General features: G+C 43.1%; 2 protein-coding genes across 13 annotated transcripts; both read left to right on the forward strand.

The window, feature by feature from the left end:
• Positions 1-1,076: 1,076 nt before the first annotated feature.
• On the forward strand, positions 1,077-4,189 carry LOC120815942 (phospholipid hydroperoxide glutathione peroxidase-like). Of its 2 annotated transcripts, none has more exons than XM_040171063.2 (7): positions 1,077-1,216; positions 1,842-1,936; positions 2,071-2,215; positions 2,302-2,453; positions 3,179-3,203; positions 3,314-3,373; positions 3,648-4,189. In XM_040171063.2, exons 1-7 carry the CDS (start codon positions 1,136-1,138, stop codon positions 3,678-3,680), a joined length of 591 nt encoding a protein of 196 aa, XP_040026997.1. In that variant the 5' UTR covers positions 1,077-1,135; the 3' UTR covers positions 3,681-4,189. The 2 variants fall into 2 exon arrangements, with proteins under 2 accessions (XP_040026997.1, XP_040026998.1); XM_040171064.2 differs by having other exon boundaries at positions 1,180-1,322.
• A 495-nt stretch (positions 4,190-4,684) lies between these two features.
• On the forward strand, positions 4,685-17,147 carry LOC120815941 (phosphatidylinositol 4-phosphate 5-kinase type-1 gamma-like). Of its 11 annotated transcripts, none has more exons than XR_013467106.1 (18): positions 4,685-4,974; positions 8,012-8,040; positions 8,165-8,254; positions 8,375-8,505; positions 8,600-8,717; positions 9,523-9,675; positions 10,141-10,440; positions 10,540-10,748; positions 10,823-10,906; positions 11,923-11,971; positions 12,131-12,215; positions 12,323-12,496; positions 12,937-13,093; positions 13,232-13,300; positions 13,384-13,930; positions 14,172-14,206; positions 15,518-15,604; positions 15,750-15,871. XR_013467106.1 is itself a non-coding variant. In XM_040171062.2 (18 exons), the coding sequence occupies exons 1-18, from the start codon at positions 4,881-4,883 to the stop codon at positions 15,750-15,752; spliced, it is 2,454 nt and encodes an 817-aa protein (XP_040026996.2). In that variant the 5' UTR covers positions 4,685-4,880; the 3' UTR covers positions 15,753-17,147. The 11 variants fall into 11 exon arrangements, 10 of the variants coding, with proteins under 10 accessions (XP_040026996.2, XP_077955158.1, XP_077955159.1 ...); XM_040171062.2 differs by lacking the exon at positions 14,172-14,206 and adding an exon at positions 14,634-14,708 and having other exon boundaries at positions 15,750-17,147; XM_078099032.1 differs by lacking the exon at positions 14,172-14,206 and adding an exon at positions 14,634-14,708 and having other exon boundaries at positions 15,521-15,604; positions 15,750-17,147.
• The last annotated feature ends 1,932 nt before the right edge of the window (positions 17,148-19,079 follow it).

Genomic DNA, 19,079 nt, shown 5'->3' on the forward strand with positions numbered 1-19,079 from the left:
AAAAAGAGAAAACTGTGTATTCGAATAAAGTTGTGTGTAGCACATCTGAACCACCAGATGCTTTAACTTATGGTTCTCACAGAGAAAATATCCTGATCCATCGAATCAAGTCTCTACATCAGACATCTTTCTAAAATCTGAACCTCAACTCAAAGGATACTTAGAAAATTGCTTTCACGCTGCACCCACAGAAATGAGTCTTTTCCGTAGTTAGATAGTGCCATCTGCTGGAAGAAGAATAAAACTACATCTTTGATATCTGATTTCCAGCAGATCTACAGTGACTTTATAGTTGTGAAAGTTTGACACTTTATGGTATTTTTAACCTTTAGACAGAGAGGAAGATGAGTAAGAAAAAAGTAAAAAAATAAACATCATTTCTGCATGGGAGGTCCATCTGGGATTATAGAATTACATAGAAACATTTAAACGTATTCTAAACTATGAACTTGCAGGTAAAATGCAGCAACAAACTTAACTAATTGCTGGAAGAAATAGTAAACCCATTTAAAATGGTCTCAAGTATCTCTTCGTCCACTAGGACTATTTCTAGAAATGTGTTTATAGTCATTTAAAAACACTTAAAACCTACTTCTTCTTTTTGCGCACACTTTTATCTGTATGGCCAAGCTAACGTTGGATCCGATGAGTGTGAATCATGAGCATTTCAGAATGAGTGTGTGGAAATTCTCTCTGTTGACCAACGTTTGATGACTCTTTCTATTGCGAAACGACATGTAGCAAGAAGTTCATCATTTTTCTCAAGTAATTCTACATGATTGCTTTCCAGTGAGTGGGTGGGTGAGTGAGGAAGAAAGTCCACAATCCACATGATTGCTTTCCAGTGAGTGAGTGGGTGAGTGAGCAAGAAAGTCACACCTGGGATCCTGTATGAAGAAACACCTTCTTTCATTGCGTCCTCTCGTTGCCTTGTTGCTTAAAACCTTTTTTCTTTCTTTAAAAAGAAAAAAGAAACAGACGTTGGACTGCGTTCAACAGAAGAGATTAAACAAAGTGTTGTTGTGAAACCTCTGCGAACTGTTTACCCAGTAATCAGCATCCAAAGTTACCGCCTCCTCTGATTGGCCCGTGAGCCCGTCAGTGGGCGGGCGTTGGCAATGACGTCACAGGAGGCATGACTTCCGTCAGCATGAGGCTGTGGAGACCGACCGTGCTGCTGGCGCTGATAGGGAGCGGAGGATTTCACAGGAGCATGGTGAGTGCGTCGCGCGTGATAATGTGCGTCTGTCTCTCGTCCTGTGCCGTGAAAAAAGAAAATGAAACCAATCGTCCGCCTCTGCTTGTTTGACGGAGAACAACAAGTAGGTGGGATTTAGCGTTTCTATTTTTAAACGTGGTGTTACAGGCAAATGGGTCCGGCGGCCACTAGCGTCTCGTGAGCGACGCAACCGCGAGGCGTCCAAACCCGCGTTTTAGGTTCACGAGCGCGTTTAAATACAGGTCTATTCCACCTGCTCGGCTGCTGCGTTCAGCCTGATTTACACCCAAATGTCTCGTGTTCATTCACATTTGATTTGCGTGACTGTCTAGGCCGCCTGTGCTGCAGCTATTATCTCTGGTTACGTGAAGGCACAAAGATGCCATTCAGTCAGTTTATGTAAAATGGCTTCAAATGGAAATAAACCCGGTTTAACATGAACTTCTAACGTAATGTTTTTTTTTTATGGTGTCATTAACTGCCATCACCTCGTGCATTTCTCAAGCCTTTAAAATTGCCCTTTGGTCTGTTTTTCTGTCCGGACTTTCAGCCCGGACGGGACCATAACCTAATCATTATTATCACACACACAATCTCACCTGCACACGTCCTCTGTCCTCAGTGCGCGCAGGTGAGCGACTGGCAGAGTGCCAAGTCCATCTACGAGTTCAATGCCGCTGACATCGACGGCAACGAGGTGTCCCTCGAGAAATACAAGTGAGATATGTCCTGTGCATCGCTAAGGCCTATTTGAAATAACTGCAGTGTTCCGTGCAACATCTTTTGCATTCGTCATGTTTAGACTTCATGAATAAGCATATTTTCTTTTTTTTTTCTCCTCCCCCCACCAGAGGGAATGTGTGCATCATTGTGAATGTAGCCTCTAAATGAGGAAAGACCAAAGTAAACTACACTCAGCTAGCGGGAATGCACGCCTCCTACGCTGAGCAAGGTTTACGCATCATGGGCTTCCCCTGCAACCAGTTTGGAGGACAGGTAACCTGATGACGACAAGGATTTGTATCCCCGGCATCACATTTCACACGTTCTAACTTGATTGAGTTTTCTTTTGTATGATCAAGGAACCAGGCACTGATGCCGATATTAAAGAATTTGCCAAAGGTTATAATGCAGAGTTTGACCTCTTCAGTAAGATCGAGGTGAATGGAGACAACGCTCACCCTCTGTGGAAGTGGATGAAGGCTCAGCCCAAAGGAAAGGGATCCTTTGGAAAGTGAGTTGTCGGCCTAGTTTTCTCACTCATTTAATTCTTACCTCCTGTATTTTCTATATTTACTAGTGAACCAGATTATTTAAATAACCTTTTGTATTTGAGTGTACTGCAAAAAACAGGCTCGAAATGTAGGTGGTAGTAAAGATACAAATGGGATTGAGAATATCTATGCTTTCAACCAGTTTTTGTTAAGATATAAAAGGTCTCCAATATCTAATTCATTGGGGATTAACATGAAATCAAAATAAATGTGAATGGTAGCTAAAGAATAGGAACATATTGGAGACAAACACATTTTCTAAAGATATATTTTTCTTTTTCAGAAGACTATAGTGTTTAAGTGTGTACATTTGCCCTGGAATGTGAACATGCACATCCTGTTCAGTTTCCATGTCTTCATTGCACTACTTTCTTGTTTTTCTCATTTGCTTTGGGTGGCGTCAAATTGAAAAGATTATTCTCTCATGGTCGGATTACAAGAACTAAGTTTGAGCTCTTGCTAAAAGCGGCTTTTCAATCCGTTCAGTTCTCCCGTGCTACTTTTACCAAAACAAATTGTGTTGTAAATCCAAAACCCCCAATAAACCACGTCTGAACAGCCAGCATAAATCAACTTATCTTGATACCGTATAACACATTCAAGTCTCTACGCTTGTGAGATGTTTGTTTGTTTGTCCTCCATGAAGAGTCGGATATGATTGTTTTGTTTTTTTAATTCTCTACAGTAATATCAAATGGAACTTCACAAAGGTAATTGGCTCATGTTTGCACTCTCCTTTTCTAAGGGGCATCTTCAGCAAAACGTTTGCCCAACTGCCTGAAATATGGTTAAAAAAAATGCAATTCTTGTTCCTCAACAGTTTCTGATTAATAAAGAAGGACAAGTGGTGAAGAGATACGGGCCAACGGACGATCCCAGCGTAAGTTGCATCTTCCTGATCGTGCAAGATTCCAGATATTTATTGTCATGTGTACAGTTTCACAAGTTCATAAAATGAAATTTTTATTTGCTTATTTTGCTATGCCCTGCTTCCATATGACTAGACAAATAGTTACTTTCATTGAGCGCGTTCTTAGTCTCAATTTATAGGAGTATATTCACACATTTTCTTGCATAATCATCAATTCAGATTTGTGACAAATCTGTCCGTTGTGCTGCAATTATTTAAAATATCTACCGATTTCTCTTTGCAGGTGGTGGAGAAGGACCTGCCCACGTACATGTAACTCTGTCTCCTGTGTTTTTATGTGACTCCTGACCTCTCCCATGGAATTGCGGGCATTGGTGTGTGTCTGTGTGTCTGGACCAGTGACGGCCTGTCTGTAAACCCAGCATTGGGAAGGACGGGCCTGATGACCCCAGCGTGCAACTAACCAGAACACAACCACGCCGGACTCCTAAGTCCACGAGGGAGGACGTGTATTACTTATGCGAGGAGTCTCTAGTTTGCATGTTACTTCACATTCAGCCATTCCTATTTACTATACAAATACCTTGTTGTCCTTTCTTAATGTTAAGTGAGAAGTATTTTCATGTGTCAAATGTCCATTTTAATGTAAGGACATAGGATGCCATTTATTTAAATTATTTTTGAAAAGAGACTACTGATATTATTTGCACTTAACTTGCGGAAGGTTCCATCATTGTATCTGTTGCCCATGACTTGTCATGTGATGAAATTGGAAAATAAATGCTGCCAGGGAAATTAATTTGTTGATTTAAATAATTGACTCACCTGCTGGCGTCATGAATGTTTACTAAAATGTTGCGATGGCAGAAATGCTTCACTCCTGCGCCCCCTTTGGTAATGCTTTGTGATCTATTTTTAGAGTGTTTGAAATGTAGATTTATAATGTTCTCAATTGTATCAAACAAAATTAAAAGCTTTTTCTTTGTAAACATTTGACCCAGAGTATTAATAACTTAATATTTTTCTAATCAAGCTTGCCGGTAAACACATTTAACATTTTATTTTATGTTAAACCTTCCCCTCTGACAAAAGTAGGTCCAAATAGGACTCAATTACTTGTAAGTGTGACATACATCTTGTAACTATGGTGATTATTGGTGTAACATTATTCCTGCTTTTTTGTTGAGGCGAGAAGGGTATTTAATGCCTGCTTGACCCCAATTAAAACGCCGTAACTTACTATTAAACTAAACGATCACAGCCCTTTCCAGATGTTATCCCGTAACCACGGTTACCGTGTCTGCGTGAGGGGCACGATGCGGGTCGTCGCGTGAGCGCGATGACGCTCACCGCCGCGTCGCCGCGCTCCCCGACACGCGGCGACGTATCGTGGAAATTATGTAATTTGTAACCGGAAATATTGAAAAAAAATGAGCGTGTTCCTACATCGTTTCAAAGCGAACGCCGCCTCGTCTCGGTGAGGAAGGAAGAATCGTCGGGAACGTCGCCGGGAGCGATGGACGCGAGGACCGCGCATAACGGGGAGGACGGGAGGACGAGCGAGGAAGCTGCGTCCAGCCCCTGTCTCCAGCTCGACCTGGGGGACACCGGTTCGTATATATATATGTGTGTATATACTGTCTCTCATTTAGCGTCACTCGTTGTCGGTCAGACAGCCCCCCGTCGTGTCGGTGATCCAGCGAGCTGGAGGAGGAGGCGCGCGCGCGCTGGTGGCTGAAGTTGGGCAGCATCAGCATCAGCATCAGCATCCTCCCAGTGAAACACCCGACTGGGGGCTTATTCGACTGTTTCATCTATTTACAGCTATTTTGAGATGCCGACATTTGCCGTTGGAGGAACCCGAGATGTGGGGATGAATAATAAATTGCTTTGGTTGGATAACAGTGTCAAGAGTCCCTGCTGCTCTGCTAGACGGCCTAAAGGCGTCTCACTGAACACGGTCCCATTAGACCGTGAGACCAGCTCCTGGATGTTGCATTCTACCTGAATGAGTGTGCAGCTGTTTGTTGCTGTGTGGCCGGAGCAGGAGCTACACCTTCGTATGACAACGGCACACGGTGTCCCTCTTGTCCGCTCCTCCGTCTTCGTCATTCATTCCGTATCCCTCGCTAGCTAAATCTAAAGAGTGCTTGCATAATCTGAAACAGAATTATATCATAAACCACCCACTAATCCTGCGTTGGTATCAATTTCGTTATGGACGTCGTCGCCACAAATACGACACATTAATGACAGATTTAGGATATTTCTGTGCAAATGTGAAGGACGAAAAGAGACGTGGTCATGATGAGTTCATCGGGTCCAACATCTTTGCTTTCTCGTGTGCATGCTCACGTGTACGCAGTAACGCTGGATGTTTGTGCACACATGATTATTATTAAATCCGCCAGATTATGCTTGTGTGCAGAGAGCCTCGAAGCATAGAGATCCACTCCTGTTTGGTGTCTCATTAATGTCACTGCAACAAGCCTCCACTTCCTCCACCGATAGGGGAGATATCTACTCCTCTTTATGACACACAGGCCTAAAAGCATTTGTTCTTCACATTGGCACAACAGTTTTTTTTGCAAATGGAATTTAACACGTTCATAACAAGCCATCTCACAGGTAGCCTGTTTGGCACATAGTAATCAGAAATGCTACAACGCGCTGGTCTCGTTTGTAGTCTGCAGCTCGGTGGCACATTATTCCGGCCTGACCCTAATCCTGCAGAGACTCTTTGTGTGTGCGCCGGTCCCGGGGATTCTCCTCCTTATTGTTCTGCGTGATAGGCTTCGGAGCCGTGTCCATCTGCTGGTTACAGGTGGGCCCGGCCGAGTGTGTCCCGCCACTGCGTGACAGGTTTCAGGAGAAACCAGAGAAATGCATGAGAGGATCTCGTCGTTTGTGTAGTTTCATACTGATTTAAGTTATTCTGTCCAGTTCAGCTTCTATGGCCTTTTCTAAATTCTGTTCCATGTGCAGAAAAAAAACTGACATTCATGGAGCCCACGGGGGGAATTCTGAAGTTGTCGGTCAAGAAGAACTTTTCCTTTTGCACCACAATAAGATACACATTCCCATTATAGTGAAACGCCTGAACAACAACAGGACGGGTTGTTGTGAGATTGGGCACAGATATCCACGTCCTTTGCATCGTACCTGCTGAGCGTCAGCACGTGTGGTTTGCCTTTCGAATGCTGATCTTAGAATGCAGCTGAAAACATTGCTGTTAGGAGCCGCGCGTGTTGCCTGCAGGCCTGCAATTATCTAGTTCATCCTAGACGCCATGCTGGATATCTCATAATGACATCAAATACTACTTTCAGCGAAAAGAAACGTGGTTGCTTTAGTGAACTATAGTGAGTAGTCCATTGTTTTTAGTACGCAATCAATATGGTAAGAGAGATAAAGAGAGAAATAAAGCAATCACATAACTTGATGTGCATGAAACAGATTAAGGAAGAACCCATTTACTGCACCGTTTCGGTTCCACAGGCATTTTTATGAGAGCGCCTGACTGTACTCTAAATAGGTTACTAATGCAGGTGCAATTGTAAAACAGCAGCGGTAGATATGCCTCTAGAGGAACATGCTTTATACTGTTATTACGACTTCTTTTGTAAAACATGCATGTTAGTTTGGATTTGAAAATAATTTAGATTTGACGGTTTTAAGGTTATTTCATTTTGTTTGCACGTACTGAACTAAAAGAGCAAATCACTGTAACATACATGATACTACATTGTGTTCTTTCGTGCCTGAGTGACGGGCGAACTGTGTGCTGTACGTCAACGTGGCTTAAAGATTCATTATCCGCGCTCTGTGAGCAGCACTTCCTTAATCTTCACCCTCACGTGACCTGATATTTGACACGGCGATGTAAAACGTTCTCTTTTTCCCCTTCACTTCTCTGCTTCCGGCTCTCTCTGCGCCTTTTGTACACACTCGCGTACATACAGGGCACAGTCCTGTCCTTGAAGTGAGGGGGAAAGAATCTCCCTAATCCTCATCTGTGATTGGCCGACAATGCGATCTGGAGATTTGAACCAATGGCAGAAGACAGATTAGAGAGGAAGTCAATCCAATAGAGATTTTACCTTGCTGGTGCAAATCTCACCGGTCCAGGAATAGAAACACTGGCTACTGAATGTCCAGTTTGGGTTTAGCCAGGAATTCTTGCTGGGATAGAAGACAATTGGTAACCTGTAGGCACGGAACTCCTCTTCTGGTGAGTGGACCACCAATTGATTGGGAACAAGGTCAATGAAGTTCAATTTGTATGTAAGTTGACAAAGGATCTTTTAGCTGTATCTGTTGCCATAAATGTATTTTGCATTGTCCTTGTTAAGTCAACAGTACAATAAAACGAGTAGATGAGGGGATGTGGATCTGGATGTTGATGAAATAATCACACCAGCTTTTTTTCTTTTGCTATGGAATATTATATGTTGAAAGAGGAAACTTTCCTGTGCACTTGCTGATATTTGTTACACAATCTGTTTGTCTTGATGCAGAACAATCTATCAAAGCAAGTCGGCTTTTTGGGTTAAATTATTATTTGCTTAATTAGGCTTAATTTTGTACTGATGTAGACATCCCTCATACAATTTATCCTGCCTACTACGTCTCTGTCTGTGTCCACAGATTCAGCAAAGAAGGTGCAGATAACCGAGGTGAGAAAGTACACACCTCTACGCCTGAAGCCTTCTTCTTTTTCCTTTCTTCCACATCGAAACAATAAATGCGCAACCTGTTTCAAGTATTCATCTGAATTCCCATTTCCTCTCCTTGTAACAGATGCCATCCCCATTTGGAGTCAGCCAAGCCCATGAGAAAAAGATTGGCCACAGGAGGGTAGATGCCTCTGGGGAGACAACGTACAAAAAGGTTGCCTTTTCTCTCTGTTGCCTCTAATACTTTTTATCATCACAGTTTCACCCGCTATGTTCCACCCACACCTGAAGGCAACACTTCTCTGTGGTTCTTTTCTGTGTCTTCCGCCTCCAGACCACTTCCTCCGCTTTGCAAGGGTCCATCCAGCTGGGCATCGGATACACCGTAGGCAACCTCAGCTCCAAGCCGGAGAGAGATGTGTTGATGCAGGACTTTTACGTGGTGGAAAGCATCTTTTTCCCCAGGTGGGTTCGTGTCAGGGCGAGCGCGTGGCAAGTATGTAATGAACCTTTTTAACTTCTTTCACTCTTCCCGTCGGCCCCATTTGGCTCCATTCAGTGAAGGCAGTAACCTCACTCCGGCCCACCACTATCCGGACTTCAGGTTTAAAAACTACGCCCCTGTGGCGTTCCGCTACTTCCGAGAGCTGTTTGGGATCCGACCGGATGACTACCTGGTGAGATATTGACTTTTTCTGATGGCTGGTGCTGCGTAGTCTTATAATTAACTGGTACTGTACATATTTATATGCACACATCATTTATATTACAATGTCCTTGTTTATAAACAAAATAAAAATAAAAATATTATCATTTTTAATATTTTTAAATATTTTTTCTTAGATTTTAACCATTTTATTGTGCACTGATGTAATTATTCTCTAGTTTTAAGTCAGAATGGCTTCACATCACTGTTCCCAAAGGCTTTCGGGTTAATTAAAGGTTGAACAATGATATATCTGAGTGGCCTCATATGCGGTTTGCTTCAGTTTGACACACTTCTGTGATATTCAGCATGAGCAAGAGGTGTGTGAAAGTCACATTGCCACAGTCCCATGAGTAACTTCCTCCTTCATACTAAGTCAGAGTACAGTGTGCACTCCTGGTAACGTGGAGTAATTCTTAGCACTCACGCCTTTTTGTGAACACTAACGTTAACACACTTGCTCTTTTGAAGTTCCCTTTTCGCTGCTGGTGAAATGCCATGTGAGTGGGTAGATGCGTTAATCTTTTGGTTGATTTTTTAAAATCTCTTTTGGATCCAGCGTTAACACTGCTATGCAGCCCTCAAGTGTTAAAGCTCGGTCTCCTCGTGGAACATCTAACCCTTTTCAAAGACATTTTCAAAAAGGACAGAAATTGATCACATCTGATGTGATGTTAGTTGTATGTAGAAACACCCTTTTTATTAAGAGTGGGGTTTTGTGAGGCGTGAGTTTATGATTTAAATCGTTGTTCCCTCCCTCTTTGCGTCCTTTTCAGTACTCCATATGTAACGAAACGCTGATCGAGTTGACAAACCCAGGAGCCAGCGGCTCAATATTCTACGTCACCCGCGATGACGAGTTCATCATCAAAACGGTTCAGCACAAGGAGGCCGAGTTCCTTCAGAAGCTCCTTCCTGGATACTACATGGTAAGTCCGGTCGAGCCCCTCCCCTTGGCGGAATCGCTTCTTTTAACGTGCCCTTTTATTACGATTCATTGCACGCCGTGTGTACAATTCAATTCAACATGTGTTACATACGCATCTGTTCTACTGAACACAGTGTGTCGAGTCGATTGTGGTGTGTGGGACGTTTGCGTCCATGTGGCAACACTTAATAGCAGCGCCTGAGACTTCTAGTCATCTTAACTCTCTTTATCCCACCCCCTGTTGCTGTCCCCGGTCAGCAGTGACGCCAGCAGGTGACTTAGTGATTGATGTGAGGGCAGAGGTCGTACGGGACAGAGACTTGGGCTAAAGCACTGATACGTTAAGCATGCAACGAGTGGAGACACACAGCAGTTGTCTGCAACTTGTGGAAGGATGACACAGTCCTTCACGATTGAATTCTTCCCGTCTCTTTCCATGTGGCCGCGGCGTGGACCTCCTCTCCAGAACTTGAACCAGAACCCCCGCACTTTGCTGCCAAAGTTTTTTGGCCTGTACTGCGTCCAGTGCGGGGGCAAAAACATCCGAGTGGTTGTGATGAACAATATCTTGCCACGCTCCGTGCGCATGCACCTCAAGTTTGATCTGAAGGGCTCCACGTACAAGAGGCGAGCGTCCAAGAAGGAAAGAGAGAAATCCAAGCCCACTTTCAAAGACCTGGACTTTCTGAATGACGTTCCTGAAGGCCTCACCATGGACCAGGACACATACAGCGCTCTGGTGAAAACCCTGCAGAGAGACTGTCTGGTGAGGAACAGGAGAGCAGATAGATGGATGAACAGTAAGCAACAATTGAAGCTTGTACAATAAGATATGTGGTTTTGAAGCACGCATGTTTCGTGTCAGGTTCTGGAAAGTTTCAAGATCATGGACTACAGTTTGCTGCTCGGGGTCCACAACAAAACCCAAGCCAAGCGAGAGAACCAGTCTCAGGGTTCTCCGGCAGGAGGAGGGGACGAAACGAGGCGCGCAGCTCAGAGAGCTCTGTATTCCACTGCCATGGAGTCTATCCAGGGAGGCTCCACCTGCAGGGACACGCTGGACCATGATGACACGTGAGGAACCTTCTTTGCCCTCGTCGCCGCTTTACATTTACAGACAATGTTAACGTTGTGCTGTCTTCCTGCAGCATGGGCGGTATTCCAGCCGTGGGTAGTAAAGGAGAGCGCCTCCTGCTCTTCGTTGGAATCATTGACATCCTGCAGTCCTACAGGTAGTCACAGAAACATCAGGATTTAAAGGCCGGCAGTCGTTTCTTGTTGTGATGTTTCATTGTGGTTAGTTTTATTCCAACAACACAGACAGCAGGTTGAGCAGTGACTTCCGCTGGCGTGAACGTGCGCATCTTCACCGCGTGTCGATGAATTCAATAGTAGCTTAATACAAAAATAAGTTGTTGTGGTTTTGAACATTTTTTCACGAATTATTCTGCGGCACCATTTAAATAAATAATACACTCTACATGATGCCGACTGTTTGAAATGCCGTGATATTTAAAAGGTGTCTTTAACGCCTCAAAACGGTAAAAATAATACATTTTTTCCCACTACAAAGAAAGCTTTCAGAGTTTCCCACAATGTCAGATGTTTTCACCTGGAACCTCTACTGCCTCCTAAAGTACTGCGTTAAGTTGCTCATTTAATCGTTTGCATTTCATCGAGTTTTTCAGGACACAACGAATGACACATCTGTTCCAATGGCTTCAAAGTCAGGAAATGATTCCTTTTAGGCAGACAGCAATTCAGGCATTATGTGTTAAGAGACAGTGTGCGATCATACGAGATGAAGCGATCCCAAAGTCAAAACAGCTGTTTTGAATCAAATACTACTGGAGGAGACGCATAAGATAAGATTCCACCCTTAAGTAGTACTCTCCATTTACAAGTCTTTGGCTTTATACCACTGTAATTCATAAATGTGTTTATAGCTTACTTCTTTGTGTGATGTCTGTAATACTACAAATCTAAACATATTGCAATAGTTTTATGAGTAGGACACACTATCGTTCACCATTATGAGCAGAGAAACATAATTACTTACTGCAGGTGTTGCGGTGCCTTGCATTAATTTCTTTAATGCATTAATGAATTAATGCATTAATGCATTAATTCCTTTTTTTTTTTAAGTCAACATTGTGGGTAAAGCTGGAGCCTCAGATTCTGAGTTGCCAGGTAACCACATAGTCACAGAATGAGTCTAACTAAATAATTCAATTGTGTTGTCTGACAGAATGATCAAGAAACTGGAGCACTCTTGGAAGTCCCTCATCCATGACGGGGTGTGTAGTTTCTACATAACTCTAACGTAATAGTCTGTATCCAAGCAAAGCAAACCTCACCATGACGTATTTTCTATTTGTTTTAACTTCATGCTATCACAGCGTCTTTAATGTTATCGTTTTAGCAAAAATGAAATGTTTTATTTTATTGTCCCACAGGACACAGTGTCGGTTCACAGGCCGAGTTTCTATGCTGAGAGGTTCTACAAATTCTGCAGCACCATCGTCTTCAAAAAGAGCAGCTGTGAGTCTGCAAATGTGCATGAGCCATATAACCCTGCAGTGCGATGACGACAGTGCCAATACGGCATAATTATTTCGCATGATGTGCGCTCTCCTCTGCTTTTACAGCATTGCGGTCGTCTCCGTCCAAGAGAGGACGGGGGGCTCTTTCGATGTCCAAGTCCAGTGGAGGAACGGGTTCAGCCGGGCAGCGTCCCTCGCTGACCGATGAGACGCAGGAAAACCTGGACAACTTGGAGACCCTACGAGGAGTGCGCAGCTTCCCTTTGCTGGAGGACAACGGTACTTCACTTCTTGTAACCTTTCACTTGTCCAGGAGGATGTCGAACAGCACAGCGCTCGTTAAAGGTCGACATTTTTCTAAGTAGAAATGAATGGGACGCTTGATACCACACATTTAACCCCGGCACCGCAACGTTGTTTGAACATGTGGCGACAGCCCTTTGCCCTCATGCACAGTAATGAATACATACATATAAATACAGTACTTGCAACCCACATCAGCACACAAGAAGGGAAAGAAATAAACAGAATGCAACTGAGTACAAAAAGAGTCTGCGGCTCTGCGTGCGGTGCTTCTCTAGTGGGCTGAGGTGTTGCACGATCAGTTGGCAGGCAACTTCAATGAAGGTTTTAAAGGTTTTTGTGGTAAACATACTTATACGATTAATCCGATCAATTCAGTTCATGGTTCATCTTTTCACCTGAATCTGCTCTTTTAGGGAGAGAGCCGCCCTGCACTCCTCCTTCCTTTGAAGACGCCACCACAGCTTCTATTGCTACCACTCTCTCCTCCAACAACTCCTTACCCACAACCCCCTTCGACACCCCAGAGCACCCACGCTACAGGAGACAAATGCTTTCCCCGAGTGTGGCCAGGTGAGAATAATGGAATGAATGTGTAACGATGCATCTATAATGAGGATGCTTTGTAAGAAATAAACAAACGTGTACTGTGTGCAGCTGCTCCTCCTCCTAACTGGTTCCCCTGCCCTTTATTGCCCCGTGCACTTTCAGGGCCCAGAGAGAGGTAGTCGAGGTTCATGAGGAAAAGCAGGACACAATTACAGTGGAGGTGGAACTCAGGTACACGCGGATAAAACAACACAACAATACAACGTTCATAGCAGCATGTGTAACGGAGCCTGAACTTCCTTGTCTTCATGCAGTAAAATCCCAAAGAGCACTGAGCTCACACAGATGACAGGAACGACCCCACCCAGCCTTCTGTCAGCTGATCACCAGCTCCGTGCAACCGCCTCATCCACCCTTCCCTCTGTCAGTCCATCCTCAGCGTATTCCTCCTCCACCCTTCCGTCTTCCTTCGGGCCTTCCTCCTCCGCTGGCCAGTCGGCCTCCACGCTGGCTTCATCCATCCGTCCATCCACCAAACCCCTCGCCTCGCCTGCCGCTGCTCCGTCTTCAGCTCTTCCTTCTCCAGTCCCTCCTTCAGCGGCTGCGTCCGAACCTCTCGCTCCACCTCCGAACCCCCAGGGCGTCCCAGCGGGCTCGGCGTTCACTCCCATCCGCCCCGCGTCGTCTCACTCCTCCACCCAGAGCTCTTCCCCCCATCATCCCCCCTCCACCCCGACCCCCTCCCACCCTCCAAGCCCCCAGGTGCCTCAGCAGGCGCTGAAAACACCGCGCAATCAGCTGTCTGTGTCCAGCAGCCACAACTCGCTGGATGGCGAGGTGCCCGTGTCCGACATCTACTTTGTAAGTGCCCATTATCTCGTGCCAGTGTTTACTTTTTTCCCCCCAGATGATGTCAATGAAATGTCAAGTAGTAAAGCAAATAAGAATGAAGGCAAAGTTGCAGTTAGGGTTATCTGATCAGTGCACATTGAACTGTTGTTGAAAGCGGTGTTTGGTTTTGTTTTTGTCGACGGTCCTCTTGCAGAGAGTAAAGAAAATTTCCCTTCCCCTGTTTCTCTTTGATCCACCGGGTCTCTCGCAGTGGTCCAGTCAGGACAGCGTGGTAGAGTTATGATGGTGAGGGGGGAAGGAAGGAGGGCGTGCGTGAGTGTTGCAGCGTGCACGCACCACGGGCTTTCCCTCGCCGTCCAAAGCACGAGGCTGCCACTGGTCATAGTTCACGCTTTTGATTAAAACCTTTAGGTTTGTCGTTCCTGCACAGCATGACGATGTTTAAATCTAAATGCTGCATTCAGGCATCATGTCACTGTCCTGCACAGCTCTCCATTATCCCGTCTGTCTTTGTTTGAATGCCACATCGTATCGTTGATTCTCTATTTCCTAATTTATTTCCCCTCCTTCCAACTGCTTTTCTTTTCCCCACATCGTCGCTGATCTTCCTCCAAATGTTTAATCATTTGTTCATTCCCCTCAATTTTCCTGTGCACACGTCATATGCCTTTGTGTGTTTATTTTGCTGTGTGTGTGTCCATCCATCCATCAGTATGCAGATGGCAGATATTGGGTGTACTCTCCTGTTCTTGGCCGTCGTAAGCTAAACTCTAGCTCGAGTTACAATGTAAGTCACCACCAAAGTAGCTAGAGACACGCGCGCCACGTTCCCTCGCATTGCTGGTAACTGACGCAAGCAGCTGCTATGGATCAAAGTATTTAAATGGTTTTTCACATTATTTATTTCCCCCCAAAAAGGTGTCGCATATTAATAACTCCAGCTTCTGAATGGCCACTACATGCATTTGAATGGAGCATGCACTTTTTTTTGTAAAAAGTACTTGAATTGTTTGTAACCTGCAGTTACTCAACCGTAGGTGGCCTGCATTCGCTTAGAAGATCACAAATCTTCCTTTCTGAAACTGGAAATGATCTGTTAGTTTTACTTTAAAGCTTCTTCTTCGTCGGTACTGTGTAGATGGGGTTTGATCTAAAGACCAACAACAGCAAGCAACTCCATGTCATCAGATTGAGATTCAATCTGGGTGAACTCTAAATAATGCACAGAGTTGTGGGACATCACCAATGTTCAATTTGGAAAAGGCACACCAAACATATATATTAAGAGATTTAATATGTTTAATAACCAAAACCCGTTAGACTTTGACAGAACATTGTGTTTCTGGATGATCCCGTCTATCATGGGAAGAAGCTGATTATATCATCGCTTCTAAGTGAGGCCCTGTAGATTTAGTGAATTGTACTTTTAAATGCAAACGGTGACCTTGAACACTCTGTGTGCATCTTGGTGCCCCCCAAATGCTTAATTGCACGGGGCTGCTCCAAACCATTCACAATGTGGGGAATATCTTGAGATACTATTGTTTCCTCACCTCTCCGCTCAATGTTCTCTCTGCTGCCTGCATTTGATAACAGCAGACCCAGGAGGATCGGGGCTGGATGTACTCTCCTCTGCACTACAGCTCAGAGTCCAGAAGGGGCTCAGACGGAGAGAGCGAGACAGTACGTGCACATTTCATTCATTATTCAGAACACAATTCACAGAAGAGAAATAAAGGGAATAAACTGTATATTTTGCTGTTCTCCTCTCAGCATTTCTTCTACTCTTTCCACTTCTCTCCCTCTTTGTTTGTCTCTCTGCTCTCAGTAATTCTTGGATCACAGCAGTGATGGGTGGAGTCAGAGGCTGTTCCTTTATACAGAAGCTGTGAGGTTCTGATAGCAAAGCCGCCAGGACACTATGAAAATAAATGCTAGTTTCCCAGGCTGGATGTGGGAGCTTGCTTTGTCAACAGAGACTAAAGGAATGACTTAACAGCATTTAGGTATACACACATGCATAAATATATCTAACGTATTACGAAATAAAACATAAAGCATTCATTGCTGAACGATCCGACTGATATGAAGCAGAGAAACAGAGTGTGACGCCGTGAAGGGGGGATGTGAAGTCGGATGTGTTGCAGTCCTGCTGCCTGCTGGGGGAGTTGTTGGTGTTCACGAGTCACGCTGCATTGTGCCAGCTTGGACTATGCAATATGGATATATGTATTATTGATTTCTGTCTTTGACAGAGTTTATTCGCACATTTACTTTTCACTAGTTGCATGTCAAAGCTGTATAACATTTTATTTTAGCACCTTATCACTGTACATGTGGCTGACAAAATATATGTCTGGATATTATGTCATTAATTCTTGTTTGAAAACACTTAAAAACACAGTTAAAGTGTCATGTGCTGTGTATAGTGGTGCGTGGTGGTCCACTTAAGAATCATTGATCTGACAATGAATGGTTGTGTTCAAAATGCCTTATTGACAAACTCCTTCTCATAACCGTTTTTAGTATTTTGGTAGCTTCTAATCACATCAAAATGACTAAAATATATAAACATAACGGGTATTTTATTGTGCGTGAATACCAAATAATTGAAAAACACGATATATATGTATATATCCCATGTATTTATACCTTTTCAGGATGCATATCCAAAAGATGAACAGCGATCAAGGGAACAGAAAAGAAATCCTCTTTTATAACTGATAGATAAGCTTCAGCACATGCCTGTCAGTCTGTACGTGCTCTGGAGTCTCTGTGTGCGCATGTGTTTGCATGCATGTTGACGTGTGATTGGAAGACATTCCGTCTTGCCTATTTGTAAAAATTCTCAAAAGCTCTAACTTCCATTTGTTCAAATAGGCCATGAATGTCTGAACCAGCTACAAGCATGTTGGCTGTGTGAGAATATGCAAACAGTCTTCTGGATTAACCAGGAATGACCAAATTAAACAAACTGAGCTAAACTGAAATAACCTCATAGTTCATAGAGTTTGGTAGGAAAAGTAACAGCCGGTACCTCCCTCCATCCCTGCACTGCATCAGTAAGATTGACATAATTAAACTGCCTGACTGTGGTAACATGTAACACTGCTGTAACATGTGACCGTGTTCTTCGAGTCTGCTGAAGTTAACCCGCCTGTTTGTGGGCAACCGTGTGTGTAGCAGATCACTGTGTAAAATAAAACAAGGATTATGTGTAAAAAAAGGGCAACATATTTATTCTCTCAATTATTATTTGCATTACAAGTCCACTAGATGGCGCTACAATGTCTCAGGAAGAAAGTGTAGCTCCAAACGCTGCCACTCATTGTGAAGAATCTCAAAGTCCTGAGCTACTTGGAGATGTTTATCTGCACTGTAATATTAACTTACACAAAGCATATGCCAGTATTTTGTATTTTGTAAATCTTCCTGTTATGTTGACCAAAAATGAATGTGTCCTACTTCCACGCCGCACCTCAGCAGGACATTTAAACACTCACAAACGTAATGATATGAAATCACGGTTGCTATGGCGGTGTTGACATTTTATTTATCTGCAGAAGCTTTGCTGCTAAATTTACAATAAAATAAAATAGAGTAAGAACAATAAGTCTTCAACCAAAGCAGCCCTTTTGGACCTAAGCTGTCCATCTGCCTATTTATATACCTATGTATTTATATATAATATAGCATTCTTGTGCAGGCACACGTGCATTGCACCGAGCATTTGTACGCTTTGCGTGTAAGCCAGTATTGCGATGTCACTCGGGGGGACAAGTCGTCCATGTCGGGTCACGATGGAATGTGTGATGGACAAGGATCAGCACCCACGTGACCGATTGCCCTTCTACCAACATGAACCTTTTGCCCCTTTTCTTGCCTCCTCAATATCCCGACTGATATTCAACCAGGCGGGTTTTCCTTTTCCCAGTCCGATGGTGCAGGTGATCAACTAAAGTAAAAAACGGTTAGTTGTATCCTAATGTGTTTCATTTTAGCTAATTTTATTCAAATTGACAAAAATTAGTCATTATAAATCATGTTGAAAAAAGTTGTAAAGTATGTCAAAACAATCTTTGGATCTTAATATGTCATAATGAAGTCAAATAAAAGTATTTTACCAAAAGAAAAGTGATAGTATAATATGTGGATTAAAGTCATAATGTTGTCATTGTATAAATTGTCAAAAAAGTGTATGTGTATGTACATGTAATGTAGAAAAAAGTCATGGAATTGTTGTTGTATAGTATTATAGTATGTATAAGTATTTCAGTCAGAGAATAGCACATTGCATATTTTACCAAAATAATAGAGTAATTAACAAATAAAACTTAAGAAAAATGTACTCATTGACCAAATTAGGTAAAAGAGTGTTTTTTATTCAATTTTAAGAAAAATGTTTTCTTTATGTTGGAAAAAGGTACGATTTTACTACATCAAATAATTAACTAATTCTATTGTACAACAAAATAAGTCCATGGAGCGAGGGAGGGGCAGGAATCCTCACTGCAGACCTGTGACACCCCGGACTCAAATACACCTTATTGGGATTGGGATTCACATATAGCATGCCATGAAAATCATTTAACAATATTATTGAGAATGTCATTGATAATGGTAGTAGTAATAGTGTTTAATGAAAAAGATTTGAAATCCACATTAAAGTATTACATAAAACATTATAAAAATATATGGTGTATTCATTTAATAATAAAGCATGAGATATAAATGTGAAGTTATCCTATATACTTTTATTCAATATCAATATGAGTATGTATCATATTTCATCAATATATGTAGTAAAAAAAAGTAATTTAATAGTATGCCATAAAAAACATGAAAGAATGGCGCAGTAAAATTCACCATAAAATGCGGAATGGGAAAAAATCCCTTATCAAGCTATCGTAGTGGTCCAACTGGGTGTTGGCACGTCCTCCAAGCTGAGGCTGCTCTGGTCTCCTCCCACAGCCCAGAGTTATGCACATGAGACGAACGAAGACGCAAGATGTGAAGGTGCTCCTCACTCAGCCGCCTGCTGACACCAAAACTGTGACTTTGAAAAGTGCCGTATCAAAGCACGCAAACAAAACAAAATCATTGAGTTCGGGAAATCTGGTCAAATGCGAACTTTAGACCTGTGACTTTACGGTCATTT

The sequence above is a fragment of the Gasterosteus aculeatus genome, chromosome 3, assembly GCF_964276395.1.
Source record: "Gasterosteus aculeatus chromosome 3, fGasAcu3.hap1.1, whole genome shotgun sequence".
Taxonomy (NCBI): domain Eukaryota; kingdom Metazoa; phylum Chordata; class Actinopteri; order Perciformes; family Gasterosteidae; genus Gasterosteus; species Gasterosteus aculeatus.